The sequence below is a fragment of the Salvia hispanica genome, chromosome 4 (genome assembly GCF_023119035.1).
Source record: "Salvia hispanica cultivar TCC Black 2014 chromosome 4, UniMelb_Shisp_WGS_1.0, whole genome shotgun sequence".
NCBI lineage: Eukaryota > Viridiplantae > Streptophyta > Magnoliopsida > Lamiales > Lamiaceae > Salvia > Salvia hispanica.
The window spans coordinates 55,495,249-55,512,701 of NC_062968.1; the positions used below are offsets into that span (position 1 = coordinate 55,495,249).

General features: G+C 33.2%; 1 protein-coding gene and 1 long non-coding RNA gene across 6 annotated transcripts; one reads left to right on the forward strand and one right to left on the reverse strand.

Moving 5' to 3' along the window:
* Positions 1-2,176: 2,176 nt before the first annotated feature.
* On the reverse strand, positions 2,177-10,102 carry LOC125219831. 2 transcript variants are annotated; one of them, XR_007176215.1, is made up of 4 exons: positions 10,013-10,102; positions 6,969-7,092; positions 2,748-2,831; positions 2,177-2,461 (listed from the first exon to the last, which is right to left on the reverse strand). It is a non-coding gene; the product is annotated as an uncharacterized LOC125219831 (long non-coding RNA). The 2 variants fall into 2 exon arrangements; XR_007176216.1 differs by having other exon boundaries at positions 2,177-2,562.
* A 1,974-nt stretch (positions 10,103-12,076) lies between these two features.
* Positions 12,077-15,525, forward strand: LOC125218360 (UPF0481 protein At3g47200-like). Of its 4 annotated transcripts, none has more exons than XM_048120016.1 (3): positions 12,077-12,186; positions 13,461-14,211; positions 14,710-15,525. In XM_048120016.1, the coding sequence occupies exons 2-3, from the start codon at positions 13,540-13,542 to the stop codon at positions 15,319-15,321; spliced, it is 1,284 nt and encodes a 427-aa protein (XP_047975973.1). In that variant the 5' UTR covers positions 12,077-12,186; positions 13,461-13,539; the 3' UTR covers positions 15,322-15,525. The 4 variants fall into 4 exon arrangements, with proteins under 4 accessions (XP_047975973.1, XP_047975972.1, XP_047975974.1 ...); XM_048120015.1 differs by having other exon boundaries at positions 12,144-12,186; positions 12,506-14,211; XM_048120017.1 differs by lacking the exon at positions 12,077-12,186 and adding an exon at positions 12,254-12,909.
* The last annotated feature ends 1,928 nt before the right edge of the window (positions 15,526-17,453 follow it).

Consider the following 17,453-nt stretch of genomic DNA (forward strand, 5'->3'; position numbering starts at 1 on the left):
AAAATAGTCTCATTTGTGGACGAAACGAGATATTGGTAAATTAAGAGATGGGAAGAAAAAAAGTGAGTAAATTACGAGAGAGCGGAGAACAAGGTGAAGTGTGAGAGAGACTTTCTATTTTTAAAAATAAGACTATATTTTGTGGACATCCTAAAATGACAAAATAAGACTATTTTTCGTGGATAGAAGGAGTACTATATTTATAAAACCCCTTTTATTTAGAAACTAAAAGGGAAAAAAAATTAGGAAACATAAAGAGTTGAGGCCTGAATCCTCAAGACGACCACCATGCTAGCGGCGAGCTCCCGGAGACGGCAGACCTATATTCTTTTTGGGCCTACTTTAATTCTAAAGGGCCAGCATTATCATTCTCTTCATTTGATAATGTGTTAATATTTATTAGTAACGAATCCTAAGTATAATTAACATTGGAAGAGTGAAAATATGATATTGGGCATGTAAAGTTTACAAAATTGGACTAAAAGATAACTCAGTGTAATTAATAATTGGGCCTACATAATTAAAACTGGATATATATATATATAGACCTCAAATACAAAAATCGGTTCATTTGATATTGAACAATTAATAATTATAATAATAGTTTTTAAAGACGTTTGTGTCCTCAATCGGTAGCACAAAATTTCTCCCAAGTATGCAACGATGCTGGCGAAAATTCGGCAAATTACATCGATTCCGGTGGGAGCGCCGTCGATGGCTCGGTAGATCCTTCTCGCATTTTCACGCGGGTAGTTATACTGGGCCGCTGTCGCGTAGTTGTGGATCGATCAAAAACTGCTTTAACTCGTCGGCACTGTTTAATTGCCTGAAACGAAATATTTTATTAAGTAGAACATTAATTCAGTAATCTATATATTGCTAGTAATATTTTATCTTTTTTTTTTACTAATTACGGATTCAATCTAATGTACTATGACTATTTTTATGAAAATAATCTAATAGTAAGACTATTTTTTTTTAGGAAGAATGGAATAATAGTAACTTTTTTATTCTATAGGATAGACTCAATAATTTCTACTATTCCGTTCCAAATTCTTAAACTGAATGAATCAATGGCGGAAGCAATCGTGGCCGTAGCTCTACGAGATCTGGTGGTAGAAGAAGACAGGTTGTTAGTCGGCGTTGGCGGGAAGGTGAAGACGCTACAAACGCAGCTCAAAGAGATCACAAATGCGAAACCGTGCGGAATTTGAAGAGCAAGATTTTGGTGACCCTACGCAAACAGAGTGAAGCAGTCTCTGTGGAGCTAGGCCTGCTTAAATTGGAGGATTCATGGGGATTACAGAAAAAGAAAACATTTCCACACGAGAAAAGTCCAGGTACATCACTGATTCAACGTGTATCTTCACTTCATCATTCTCATTATATGCTTTTAGTTGATTTGGATTCATGATTTCAATACAGAATTTGCATTGCAAGACAATCTCATAACAATTGGGAAGGAAATGGTTTGAAAATGTGGTTTTTTGCCGTAGCAATTTCGTTACTCGGAGGGGTCTTGAGTAAGAAAACTTGCGTGGGAGAGTGGGAGTTGGTGAATGAAAATATCAATGCATCTATATATAGAGGCGTGGGACATGGTGGAGAGGAAAATCAGATTGATGGAGTGCTGAATCTGAGTTATGAAGATCTACCTTATTGTTTGAAGCCGTGTTTTCTTCATTTGGGTAGACTTAAACCATATATGTTCTTCATTTGGGTAGACTTAAACCATATATGCTAGCTCCTGGTCTATATAGGATGTGGATAGCATAAGGCTTGATTTCTGATGAGAATGTTAAACAAAATGATGTAACTTAAACCGACACTGCAGAGCTCTTTAAGTGAGTTAGCTTTGAGGTGTATTGTTGAGGATTTTGGCGTGCAAGTCTTGAATTATCAAGGAAGCTCTATCTCGTGCTGAGACATGACATTTGACTATCCATTTCAAAGCAGAGGTTCAGGTAGAGGGTGATGAGCTTACTGTTACTTGTTCACCTTAGATATTTGCATCTGCGAGAATGTGAACTTGATAGCCTGCCCTCTTCTATAAGCAATTGGCCTACTTAGATGCCCTTGATTTATCATTCTAGGAATGTTCAAATTCCTAATGTGTTGAGCAAGATGTCCAGATTAAAACATTTGCTCCTTCCTCTTTATGAAGATGAACTTCAAAAACAAGTCAAGTCTTTAAAGATGCTCTGCATTTTGATTCAGAATATAGAGATCCAAGCACATTGATAGCCCAACCAAAACTACAACAGTACCATCTAGAATCATTAATGAATAAGAAATTCTTATTCTCTTATTCAAGAGATGAAAGACCCAAGACAGCGGGCTAACATCTTAACAGACCAATCTAGAGAATCAAAGCATCTGTTAGAAACCTATATCTTGACTTAATCGCCTCCAATATTGAGGCGTCCAACTTCACCGTCACTTGCAGTTTTATCCCTTCCTTCTGTTCCATCATTAATCAGAGAATTGGAATTTATACAGGAAATTGCAAATTGGCTTATAGCAGTTAAGTGTACTCTTCTTCACTGCATTCAAGTCTATGGTCTGCTAAGAGATAACCAATTGACGCAACAGTTGAGAGAAGTACAGATTATAAAATGTAAGGTTCCAATTGTTTTAGACCTTGGCTTGGAATAAACAACAAAGATAGTCTGAGTCATGACAGCATGATATGCTGCTGCAAGAACAATAGATTAAACAGCAACTAAAAAGCAAACACAGTAACTCACCTCTAATATATGGTAGAATTACCATTCATTTCCATGTCGATCCTTGGCAATCAATTCCAATGTCGGAGTCTGCTGGCTCATATCCTGAATACAGAAAATATGCACTGAATACAAACGTATAAAGCAGAGGAACAGAAACGCAGCACACATGGTGGACTGCAGGTCTAGGAGGCTCATCAATAGGACATCCGGACTTCTTGGCTCGCGTTGGTACAAATAGTTTTACCCAGTTACATGTTTAAGGTTTAAGTTGCAAACCAAAAGGATACCTGCTAGATTTTTGAGCTGGGCACGACGAAAGAATAAACAGGAGGGTGATTTTCACAAAATAAAGGAGCAAGATAAAATCAGTCCTTACATCTGATTCTGGCTAATTTGTGCATAAACTTCACCAGTATCTTTTTCAGTTCAGCCACCACCCAATAATTGAATTAAAAACTGCAGGTTCTTTAGTAGCTGATTCAGATATATTGGTACTAAATTAATACTAGTTGGAAGCCATGCTAATGTTATCGCTTATGCATAATAAACACACTCACACACTAAGCAATGGACCTATGTCGAAAGAAACAAGCTACAGAGAGGCAATTACCAGTAGATGAATGTTGAAAACTCGGCAAATTCAATAATTATTCAATTTCTAGCCATAATCCACTCAACATTGAAGAAGAATCAGAGTCAATTACAAAATTATTAATAACCTGCACCATCTCTCCATAGTGAAACCCCTAAAAATTTACAAAAACAACAAAATTTCGAAATTGAAAGCAAAAAATAACAAGAAAAACCAAATCAGTTGAGAAGAAATTAGAGGTTGAGAAACAGAGCCCCAATTTTCGCCATAAAGGTACCAATACACGCAGCTCTTCTCTTTCAGAGTAAAAATAACCGCCAACCAATCAAGAACTCTCACTCTTCAAACCGCCAAACTAAATAATGTGATTAAGTTTAGTGGTTTGAAGTGATAAATATTTCAAAAAATTAAGAATTTATAAATACTGTTCCCTAAAATCCAAAATTTGAGAGGGAATGGAGGTGAAAAATTTTCTGGTGGAAGAGGAAAATTTGATGGGGGAAGATATGAGAGGGGAAATACATCTCCATGAAAAGTGACATTTCTGGAAATGATCTATGCTCCCTCCGTCCCTTATAATTTTATCCACTTTGACCCGGCACGGGTTTTAAGAAATTTAATGGAAAGTGAGTTGAAAAAGTTGGTGGGATGTGAGTCCTACTTCAAAAGTATTAGTTTTATAATAAAATATGAATATGAATGAGTTAGTGGAATATGGGGCCCACTACCAAAAATAGTAAAAGTGAAATGAGTAAAATTATGTGGGATGACCCAAAATAGAATATTGGGTAAAATTATGGGGGACGGAGGGAGTACTATTTAAACTATTATACTATTTTTAATATGAAAAAATCATTTTCGTAAATAAATAACGTATGTACAACTGAGGAATAGTCGTTTACGGCTTTCGAATTACACAACTACACCTGCCAACGAAGACTTGCGTTTTATTCCAGCATTAAATAATGCTCAGTATATTCATTAGTAACCGAAATACCCACCAAAATGGTGGTATTTAAACCAGAACTGAGGTCAACTCTATCTTTTTTTTTGTCTCATATCTGTATATCACTTTCTACATTTGTCTTTTACTAGTGACATAATCTCTCGACGGATTATGACACTACGAGGGCTTTTAGACTAGTCAAAATATTACGTGTCTTAGGTTCTGATTCTGTGGGCACTTCATCACTAAGACTCATGTATTTATTACTCCATTTCCACATGCCACGGAAGTTAGGAAACTGCGCTTTCGGAGTGCTCCTCTCATCGTTGTTCGATTCTTATTTAATTGGATAAATCTCTTCACATCACAAGGCACTACTCCACAGGATTGCTTAGGCCGAAAGGAGTAAGGTATGTATGTTCTCCCTCTCCATCTCTCCATATCAAATCGATTTACACCTCTCCATCTTCAAGCTTATTGTGGAGTATTTTCTTTGCACACAACAGGTTAGAAAAGGTGGCCTTGCATATGAATTCTAGCTAGGGCTTTATATGAACGATTAATACATTAATTAGGAGTTAGTGCTCTAATTATTTCATATTCCTTATGAATTTAAGTGTTCATGTAGGGAATTTTTTATATCTCGCAGTAAATATGATCGATGGACGTTCACTGCTTGTAAGTCATCATTTTAAACTCTCACTTGAATTGATCATATCATATTGTTCTTATATAAATGATGATAATGATTTTTTCTGATATTGCTTTATGAAGTGTCCAGAGGATGGAAATCAGGTTTCCCATACGCCGGTGAGTGCACAACGCATACATATGTAGCCTATATAGGTTAGGGTTACAGGAATACAGATCTATACCAAAATTAAGGTTGAATGAGATATATTAGATGATAAATACACACATTTTTCAGCACTAGCTATATACACTACACTTTATCATTACACCATTGCAATATACTGTATTTCATTCAACTGAAGTGTTATGTAAATTCATAAACACATTTAAAACATTACTAGTCTTAAGAACTTAGAACTTAGGGATTTGGAATTGAATTTCCAACTGTCAAAGTGACATATAACATTAAAGATTTAAAAAATTGAGAATACTATTATAACAACGAATTGAGTTCATTATTTACATGTTCTACGGTATTATTCAAACGCAAGTATCACATTGTCATTTAATCCATAACTTGAGTTCATTATTTACATGTTCTACGGTATTATTCAAACGCAAGTATCACATTGTCATTTAATCCATAACTGGAAAAAGATTGATTATGTAATGAACCTATAGTTTGGCCTTAATTTTGATAAAAGAATTGATTTTATTTGATCAATACTATATAATATATGAAATACACAAAATAAGATCAATCTTTTTAATAGTACTTCGTAGCTGATTACTTGAGTTCAGTGCCTGATATTATCATACCAACGTTGTTGCAGGAATCAACATATACTGTGAAGGAAATTGATGGTATGCATTTTCATTTATGGGTTATTCACCAATTATAGAGTTTGTGCTGCGTGAAATCTTGATGTGTAGTCTGAAAATATTTAAAAAGATATGGTTTTAAGTGTAGGGAAAGAATTTCAATGATTTTATAAACTTATTGCACAATCAGAATTTATCAAAAAACTAAGGAATATACATGCAAATTATCCTACATTCCTACTATTTAAAAATTTGTAGGGCTTGCAGCAACAACCATTCACAAACAGAGAGCAGTTTGCATACGTTGCAACAAGTTGGTTTCGGAAGCCGATCATGTGTGCATAATCAAATGTACCTGTTCAGGCACATCTAATCTAGTGCATGGTGATTGCAAGGATGAATGGTCTCGATTCAACGGAGATAAATGTTCTTTTTGCAATGAACAGATCATGTATAAAATAGTGAAGATATCTTCCTACTCTACTCAAACTATAGGTGACAGTTCTCAATGGTGGAAAAGGTAATATGACATTTGGCTATTTCCATTTTCACTGTTCAGAAAATAAATCTTTTAAATATTTTGATAATAGATTAGTCATTCATTGTTATGCTTGACTTGGAAAATCGAAATTTGTTTCGTTTTTTCATATATTCTTTCTGTTGTCGTAACTAGGCCTAAATGTGTGTATCCTTAATGTAGGTTTCGGTGTTGTTCGGCATGACTGATGACTTCATGCTAACCCACAACATCATCTCTTGATTCACATGTAACTGAGTCGAGAATTATAAGCTTTGGTTTTATCGGTTCTTTACCAGGATACAAAACTAAGTAGTAATAATTATAAATATGGTTTATTGTATCCATTTAATGCTACCATTAAAATTTCATATTTGTCATGGACGGAGGTAGTCTAGATTTGTATATATATCCAGTCTCAATTTGTATGCTAACATATGTCCAACATATTTCGCATATTAGATTTACTATGTTCACAAGTGAATATTTAGAGACCATAACCATTGCAAAAAAGCCGTGTTTTCAATTCTAATATTTCATGAAAAATGTTGGAGATATGTTAGGAATACAAGATATGTTATCAAACAGACTATGTTCACATGTGGATATATAGAGACAATTTGTAAGCCATATCTCAATGCTTAATGATTTTGATAATGAAATCTTATTCTGGATTTGAATTTATTCAATCATAACATTTATACATAAAGTGGAGATAAAATCACCAACCTCCATCCATGTTTTCTTCATTTGATGTAGAGGTTGAAATTCACCAATTGATGTTAGTCCTCTCGTTGACTGGATCCTCCATAATTGATGTTATCCCTCCTTTAACCTCAAGCCTTTAGTGATTCTTTTGATGAATGAAGAATCAAATACTTTAGTATGCTATATAAGTGTATAGTATATACACCGAGACTCTTATTTGTGCATGTAGCTATTATTGTTGGTGTATTTTCATAATTAGAGAACACATATATATAGGTGTTGAACGTCCCTTTATGAAAGATTGTGTCGCTTCGCATACAATGTGCCATGCCACAACCGTTTCTAATATGTCGATTGGTATTTATAAATGATATATAGCTTAGCTTAATAAATAATCATTTTACATTATCCATAAATAACCACCAACACACATGGGAAAAAATTTCCTAAACTAGGCATACCATATGGCAATGTGACGTGGTATACCCCGCATCAATATTATTTTGCCAAATGGAAATATATGGCATACATGGCTAAATGATAATAATGGCATAATATAATGTTTTAAGGTAATTTTTACAATTCCCATGTATGCATTATATACAACCATACACACACACACACGATGTATATACGCAAACTCCATCTTTTTTACTTTTAGTCACGTAAATACGTATGTTTTTTACTATTCTATAGTTATTAGATTATATCATTGTTCAAGTTTTATATTCACTATTTTATAATTATTTTTTATAGTTGAGTAGTTATAATAGACTACATAATTATGTCTATTAAAGTTTTATATTTTAAATTTTATAGTTGATGTTAAACAATATAATCTCATTTTAATTGGAAAAAGTAAGATTATAATACTTAATTGAATACAGCAATATAGTAGTATTTTAATTTCTTGAAATTCATATTGAATTTTATACTAATAAATTGGTGGTGCAATATGATAATACCATTCATTTTAGTATAAACGTAAAATGAAAATGCATATTATTTGAGATAGTTTACCTAATAAATGAGAATGCATATTATTTGGGATAGTTTTTCCGTAACATATGAGAATGCATTTTTCATTCCAAAATTACATGCACATTATGACATTAACATGTGTAAATCAATTCCAAAACTCACATATATATGTACATTAAATCTAATGCGTTCCATATGCACGGTCACACACATATATATATTTACACTGCATGGAGGTCCCATCCAGCCATTTAAGTTATTTTATATATGAATAAAAAGTACTCATATTTATCAGCTAGCCCAGTTGGTTACGGAAGTTGCAGGGGTACCACTATGGCAAGGGATCGAATCGCAGGGGAGTTTTATGTAGATTTTGTCTCAATTTTGTCAATCTAATTATTTTATCTTTCGCTTGTATATGTTGTAGATTCGGTATCTTTTATTAAATTTTTATTTCATCCTACTAATTCATATGTTATTAGTGTATTTTTTTTTATTTATATTGTACATTTTCAAATTAGATTTGATGTCCTTTTTTAAATTTTCTCATATTAATTCATTTGTCTATTAGTAGTAATTAATTTATATATATATATATATATATATATATATATATATATATATAGGGTAGCGTTAAAAGCAGAACCCCTTTTAAATGTAGAACACTGAACAAAATAAAATAGATCATTATAAAACATCATAAGGTTATTATAAGATCATTTCTAATTCATTATAGGAAATTTGCATTTTAAAATACACTAAAAAACAAATCCAAAAATCATTATAAAAGATCATAAGGTTATTATATACACTAAAATACACTAAATATACACTTAGAAAAATTGCATTTTAAGATCATTATAAAAGATCATAAAGTTATTATAAGAAACAGATTACTATATTGAACTAATAATGTAAGAACAATGACCTTAATGGTCTCCTACAATGAACTATTTTCATATAGTTCTGTGTTCTGCATTTAAGATTGGTTCTGTGTTGATCACAATCCTATATATATATATATATATATATATATATATATATTTATTTATTTATTTTCTCACACTAGTAATTTCGTACTACAATTTTAACATTGTTGTAACCCATCTCTACAATTCATTCTAAAATTATTTCTTGCAACCCATCTCTCTCTTGCACTCTATATTTCATGTCGGGATGTTTTTAACATTGTTGACATTAAAAATATACCACAAATGTCAATACCTTCTCTATCAATCAAAAATAGTTTTACTGATGGACGACACGAGTTTTAATTTAAAATTAATAAAGTATGAAAGAGAAATATAAGTGTGTAAAATATGAGAAAGAAAGATAAAATGTTGATACAGTAGAAGATAAAAAGGTTAAGAATAAATTTAAAGTGACTTCCCATATGGAACTAATTTTGGTGGATGGATGAAAATGAAAAGATAAGATTATTTTTTCGTGAACGGAGGAATTAGTAATTTGGACCCAGTGTCAGATTCAGAAATTTCGATTCGAGGGTACGTTATATATAGACATATAATACTCTTATCTTACAAAATTTATTTGTTAAAAGTTTAGTTTAATTTTAAAAACTTTGTTATGTGGAGTATTAATTACAACTAGAGGAATAGTAGAAATGAGAAAAAAAGGAAAAGTTAAAACAAAAAAAAAATAGTAGAAATGGGCAAACAATGACAATAACATTAAAAACTATAGAATTCGACTCTGGTCCCCGATTTCACAATGGTAATACGGCGCCACTACACCCCCCTCCCCCAGCATAGAATTCATGCGCCCGTCATTCGTATACATATTTATATATTTATACAGTCATAATTAATTGGAGGTAAGAGAAGAAGGTTATCAATACACCCGAATTCTAATTCTTTAATTGAAACCGATCCATCATGGTACTATCCTTTATATTACTAGAATTTTTGAGTTTTGATACGAACTAGAATTCTTGAATTTTGATATGAACTTAATATTTATCCTTAAACCGATAAACACATAGGTCACATAAGAATATAAATGTTCTTACACGATAACCATTGCAAAAAAGAGCTGTGTTTATTGAAATTAGGTAGAGAACTTACTTGAGCATGATACGGCATATATTGTCTCCTATAGGTAGAATAGATAATGAAACACAGATACTACATGGTCTGTGTATGTATATTATATATGGTCCAATGTGTGGTTTGAATAGTCACAGCTACATGTGTTATCCAGTGTACGTGATAATTATGTTTGTGGACTGTAGATGCTAGTCTTAGCTGCAAATGGTTTAGAGATGAGACTGGCCTTGATACAAGTTAATTACAGATGAGATATTTGATCTTTAAAAATCATAAAATCTGGACAGATTCGAGTTTAAAATTGATCTAAAAAATCACAGAACTTTAAAAATTGTGCAATTTTTCCCGACCAGACTCTAACTACAATTTTTCCGACACAAACGGATCTTAAGTGGAATGCCAAAAAGCAGTGGCGCATCCAGGATTTTTGATACGGGGGTGCGAAAAATAGTTATAACGATTTAAAGTTTCAAATTTTAGCTAATCCTTTTAGTTCTAGTTTTCACTATTTTTCTGTTTTTTTTTAATATTCTCTTTATTTTTTTCATAAAAAACACTCTTTAAAAAAAGAATTATGGACATAGATACTTTGCTAGTTAAGAGTATAGTATTATATAATAGTTAATTGTATAAATTATTAACAACTTAAGTATCAAATATTAAATATAAATGAATAAAATTAAATTTGACGAGAGTATGCCAAAGTTTATTGAATTAATACAAAATTTTAGTAGAAGTAGTTAGCGATGAATGTAGAGAATATCTATTAACAATAAAATAATAAACGAAAACTAAATAAGAACTAAACAAATTGAGATGAAAATATTCCTTTGAATACATACAAATTCTATTAAAATGAAATAATAAACGAAAACTAAATAGGAATTAAACAAATTGTGTTAAAAAACATTGCTTTGAATACATATAAAGTCTTGGAAGAACTTAAAGGAAAAGAAGATATGGTGGAGAGAGGATTTAAACCTGGTCGTCTAGGTATAAAAAATATTTTGTGTTGCGAAATTTTAATTTTAGTCAATCCCTTTTTAATTGTATTATTTCATTTTTACAACTTTTATTAGTATAATATTATACTACTTAATATACGAAAATAAGATTTATATTCTACTGACTAATTAAACTCCTTTTTTTATATTTCTCTAAAGTATATGTCTAAGTCAAAGTGGAACACAATGGTGAAAGTGTTTTTTTTTCTTTTGTATAAAAGCATACTCCGCTTCATCTTTTTCTTTGCAGAGAGAAGTTTTCTAAATCATAATGTTAATTTCAAACAACATCATCTGGCACCGTTTAAAATTTAAATTGTCAAAAAACTTTAAAAAATTGCAGATTGAACAAAGTCTTTGGAGAAGGTTTGACCAAATTTAACTTCATCTGCGAACACATTTGTCGAGAAAATCCGCCAAAACTTATCACAACCACAACAACAACAATCCACCCAATACCTCCATGCCTCACTTGTAGCGGAATAGAAAGGGAGTATTGAAAATGAGCCACTCAAAAGATAAAGAGACAAAATCCATCATTGACTTGGGCCTGCTTTGATACCATATTAGATATGGAGCGAACACCCACGGCTTACAAGAGGGAGAGTTATCTATATTTATATAGTTGAGTTAGGAATTAAGATCATCACCAAGTCGATCTGACACAAGATTTAAGAATTTTACCAACAGAAAAAATGAGTGGGTATTAGACTCGCATCATGATAGAGAAAAGATTTTTTTTTTTGGATAAGAATCCATTTCATTGATAGCTTCAAATACAAAGATAGCAATACAAATTTTCAACTTGCTTTGAGCATCGAGCCTTCCCTCTTTAAAAGAGAAAAGATTATCAAAAGTAAAAGTACGACTATTTTTACTTATGTACCAAATAATTACAGTGTCTATTTTTATTAAATGGATGGAGGATTATCAAAAGTAAAAGTACGACTATTTTTACTTATGTACCAAATAATTACAGTGTCTATTTTTATTAAATGGATGGAGTATTAAATACTTGAAGAGAAATAAGGAGAACTATTAAGAAAAAAATACTACAACGACGACTATTGTGAAAGAACAATGGTCCCCTCATTAGACCGAAGAAATGATAAGAGGTGTTTCTACCATTCATTTCGTTATTATCAATATTGGCAGCTCGTAAACAAGAAAGTCGATTGGAGACCTGAGGTTAGTGCTGTCTGAATATCTATCTTTTGTGCGTCTTGCTATAGTCCCTTTGGGTTGTTTCTTTATCTCCATGGAAATCAGTATGTTCTTAATTTTATTCTTGGACATTGTTTGCTTTTTAGAGTTCACTATCATCAATACCGTCACTAGCATCAATAACTGAAAGAAAAATCAATTAGTTATTTGTCAAAATTTTATTTATTCAATGACTAGAGTTAAACGCGGATATATTGCCCGAAAACATAGAACAAAAATTTGTTTATTTGCATCAAGTTTTCAAGGGTCTCATTCAAGACTTATTCGAATTATTACTCAACAGAATATAAGAGCTTTGGTTTTAGCTCATCGGGATAGGGATAAGCAGAAGAGAAATTTTCGCTGTTTGTGGATCACTCGAATAAACACAGTAATTTGAGAAAAGGGAGTATCCTATAGTTATAGTACCTTAACCACAAGGAGGGGGATGCCGAAGGCAGGGCTAGTGACTGGAGTGAAGTCGTAACAAGGTAGCCATGCTGGAAGGTGCGGCTGGATCACCTCCTTTTAAGGGAGAGCTAATGCTTGTTGGTTTTTTTGGTTTGCCACTGCTTCACACCCAAAACAAAAAGAAGGAAACGACATCTGAGTTAAACTTGGAGATGGAAGTCTTGTTTTGTTTCTCGGTGGTGAAGTAAGACCAAGCTCATGAGCTTATTATCCTAGGTCGGAACATTGACTGGAAAGGTAGGGTAGATAACTCATTAATATAAAATAATCTATCATGTTTTGTTTATTTGATTTTCCTCACAAACGTCCCCTTATGTATAGTTGAACAGATAATAACGTTTTGCATATATTTTACTCTCTCCGTCCCAAATAGGCCATTTACAGTTGACACATGTTTTAATGCATAATTGGTAAAATAAGAGAGAAAGAGGAAAAAATTTAAAATTTTATAGCGGATGGTGGAGCTTATAAATGATAAAGTAAAAGAAAAGGAGAAAATGTTGTCATAACTGGATATGGACTATATCTATGGGATGTACAAAATGATATATGGTCTTTGAATGGGACGGAGGGAGTATTAAGTAATACCCCAATCCCGCCATTATTTGTCATTGGTTCTATTTTTGGTGCGTTTGTCAATACTTGTCATACTTACTGTTTTACTACTTTTGGTAATGGACTTCAAATTCTCATTCTGAACTCGTACAAAATCTAATAGATAAAAGTAGGACTACGTTACACTAACTTTCCAATCTACTTTCCATTGCATTTCTGAAAACTTGTGTCAGGTCAAAGTGTGCTCATTAACGATGGACGGAGAGAGTAAAAGAAATTTATCATTTTCAGCAAGTAGATCGATAAATATACATGGAGTCTAACAACACAATGCAAGCCTCAACTCTCTTGAATTCAAAACTACGTCAAAGATCCGGTGCACAATCGGATAGAACAATCTACCGAGTCCATAGACACTTACGCAACGTGAACCCGAAAGCCTATGAGCCCGAGATAATCGCCATCGGCCCATATCACCACGATAATGAGCATCTAAAGATGATGGAAGATTACAAGCTCCATTACCTGAAACAACTGCTTGCCGAAAAGAATCCACCCGATGATGTCGGAAGGTATGTAGCTGCTCTAGACAGGGAGGAAGAAAAAGCAAGAAGATGCTATGCAGATCAACCTAAAACCCTAAGCACAGCCCAGTTCATACAAATGCTTGTTCTAGATGGCTGCTTCATTGTCCAGCTAGTTCGCAAGTTCGATAGAGTGAAGAGCAATTTAAATAGAGTGAATTCGTGGGAGATGAATGATCCTATCTTCCAAATGGAGTGGATGATCAACAGCCTGCAGCGTGATCTCATGCTCTTCGAGAACCAGCTGCCCTTCTTCGTCTTGTGCAAGCTCTACGACCTCATCGAGGCACCTAACCAGCATTCTAGGTTCTTGTTCCTTCTCCGCCAATTCTTCTCCACTCTGTGCCCTGGAAAAGGTTGCAACCCAAAGTCGCCCGTTATGCCTGCAGATCTTGACAAGGTGACGTTAGAAATTTATATCATCATTTAATGTGATATTTCGCATAAATAACATACATGAAAGATATTGCGAGTTGAGCATATGAACACAATGTGCTCGAATCATGCAAGTGAATCCTTACTTTCGACTCAATGTAGAAAGCTAGAAAATATCTGAAGTTGATTTTACTCCCTCCGTCCCCAAAGAATATGCACTTTGGGGCCGCCACGAGTTTTAATGTAAAATTGGTAAAGTAAGAGAGAGATAGAGAGGAAAAGTAATTAAAGTATTGTTAGTGGAGATTGGGTCTCACCTTATTAGAGAGATGAGACTTTCCCAAATTAGAAAGTGCATATTCTTGTGGGACGGGCTAAAAAGGAAAGAGTGCATGTTCTTGTAAAACGGAGGGAGTTTATCTGAAGTTCTAATTTTTCAACAATATAACCAGAGTCCAACCTTTAACCTCAATTAATTAATTTAAGCCCAATATCCTAATCTAGTTCATAGTACATTTTTCAGGTAAAACATCTGCTCGACTTCATCCATAGCAGTTGGTTTCCTCCTCTCCAACGCCCGGGCAAAGGAAGGGTGAGGTTCATCATCGATAGCGTGACGAGGCTTGAAGAGGCTAATGTCAAGTTTAGGATCAGATCAGAAGGAAAGACGCTGTTCGACGTGGGGTTCAAAGAAGGGGTGATGACCATACCGCCATTGACCATTGAGGACAGGACGGAGTCGTTCCTCCGGAACCTCATCACGTACGAGCAGTACTTTCAACAGACTGTCGTGATAGATTATGTCCACTTCCTAAACTGCATCATTGATTCCTCCATGGATGTGGAAAAACTATCTCAAAAAGGGATCATCAACAACTGGTTAGGGGATGCACATACTGTGGCGGAGATGGTGAACAAACTGGGCGACTCGGTGGCAGGACCCGGGAATAGCTTCTTCTATGGGGAGATGTTTGAGGATGTGCAAAAGCACTGCGCAAGACCTATGAATAAGTGGAGAGCTAGTATGAAGCGTAGATATTTTAGCAGCCCTTGGGCCGTCATTTCTGTTCTTGTTGGTGCAGTGCTTATTCTTACATTCGTACAAACAGTTTTTACCATATTACAGGTTGTTTGAAAATTTGTTGGAACAGGGGAGATGCTCAAAAGTCTAGGCAAGACTTTGTAATTTGAAGTGCTAAAGGGTTGATTGTTATGTTCATTGTATTCTATTTCAGTATAGATTTAAGATATATACTAGCATATGAAATTACAATAATGTAGTGAAGGAATGATTTGAAAATGGTCATTCTAAAATAGATTATTTACCTTTGTTTGAATATGCTTTTTAGTTTTGATTTCTGTCTAATTATTGAATTTGAGTGAATTTCTATTACTATTAAATAGGTTCACGCATGCAAACTTAAAGATGGTATAAATGGTTGGAGTAAAACTACTTTTTGGTGTGACATGTTATCAAAAATGAGTTTGAGTTTGACGTAAATGGTTGGAGATGGCCGGAATGGACAAGTCTTCGTATTTATATCCGATAATTACGGTTTGTTATCCTTATTGGAGTAGTGGCCTTGATACACGTTAATTACAGATGAGATATTGATCTTTAAAAATCATAAAATCTGGACAGATTCTGGTATTCAAGTTTAAAAATATTCCTTTGAATACATACAAAGTCTATTAAAAATGAAATAATAAACGAAAACTGAATAGGAATTAAACAAATTGAGCTGAAAACATTGCTTTGAAAATATACAAAATCTTGAAGAAGTTAAAGGAAAAGAAGATATGGTGGAGAGAGGATTTAAACCTGGTCCACTAGGCTATTAATTACCGAATTTTGGCTTTAAAGTATAATACTACTCCATTAAACACAAATTTTGGGGTATAACTGTAACAACCCCTTTTGTCTTGTAAAGATACGCCACTGGAATGAGATCCCCTGCTGTGCAAAATGCCACAGTAGGGGTGCTGTGGTGAATGCAACCCTTCATTTGTAAAATAAAAAAAAAAAATATTATAAGTATATGCAATTAATTAATGGTAAAAATCACCACAGCACCCTCTGCTGTGGCATTTTGTACAGCAGGGGATCCATTCTCTACGCCACTGCCAAAAAGCATAAAGCATACGTGGCTTTAAAATAAAAATGAAAATACTTTGTGTTGCGAAATTTTAATTTCAGTCAATCCCTTATTAATTGTATTATTTCATTTTTATAATTTTTGTTTAGATCTCATATTACATTAATTAATTTTACTCATATTTTATTACTCTCTATGTCCTATTGAAAATAACCCACTTTCCTTTTTGGTTTGTCCCAACTAAGATGACCCATTACTTAAAATGAAAACACCTTTATCTCTACTTTATTCCCTCTCTCTTACTTTACTCTCTCCTCTTAACACACAAAATATAACTGCATAAAATCCGGTGTCGTCCAAGAATGGGGTCATCTTCCTTGGGACGGAGGGAGTATAATATTATACTAATATACGAAAATAAGTTTTATATTTCACTGACAAATAAACTCAATTTTTTTATATTTCTTTAAAGTATATGTCTAAGTCAAGTGGAACACAATGGTGGAAGTGATTTTTTTTCTTATAAATTAGAGCATACTCCGCTTCATCTTTTTCTTTGCAGAGAGAAGTTTTCTAAATCATAATGTTAATTTCAAACAACATCATCTGTCACCTTTAAAATTTAAATTGTCAAAAAACTTTAAAAAATTGCAGAGAACGATTGAACAAAGTCTTTGGAGAAGGATTGACCATATTTAACTTCATCTACCAACAAAGTTATCCAGAAAATCCGCCAAAATTTATCACAACCACAAGAACAACAACAATTCACCCAATACCTCCATGCCTCACTTGTAGTGGGATAGAGAGGGAGTATTAGTAGTCTCAAGAGATAAAATCCATCATTGACTTAGGCCTGCTCTGATACCATATTAGAAATTGACCACTCACCCCTTAAAAGGCTTATAAAGAGGAGAGTTATCCATATTTATATAGATGATCTAGGATCATCATCAAGTCGATATGAGACAAGATTTAAGAGTTTTAACAAAAGAAAAAATGAGTAGATAATAGACTCCATCATGAAGAGAAAAGATTATAAAAAATAAAAAGTACTACTATTTTTATGGGATGTACTAAATAAATATAGTGTCTATTTTTATTAAATGGATGGAGTATTAAATACTTAAGAGAAATAAAGAGAACTATTAAGAAAAAAATACTACAACGA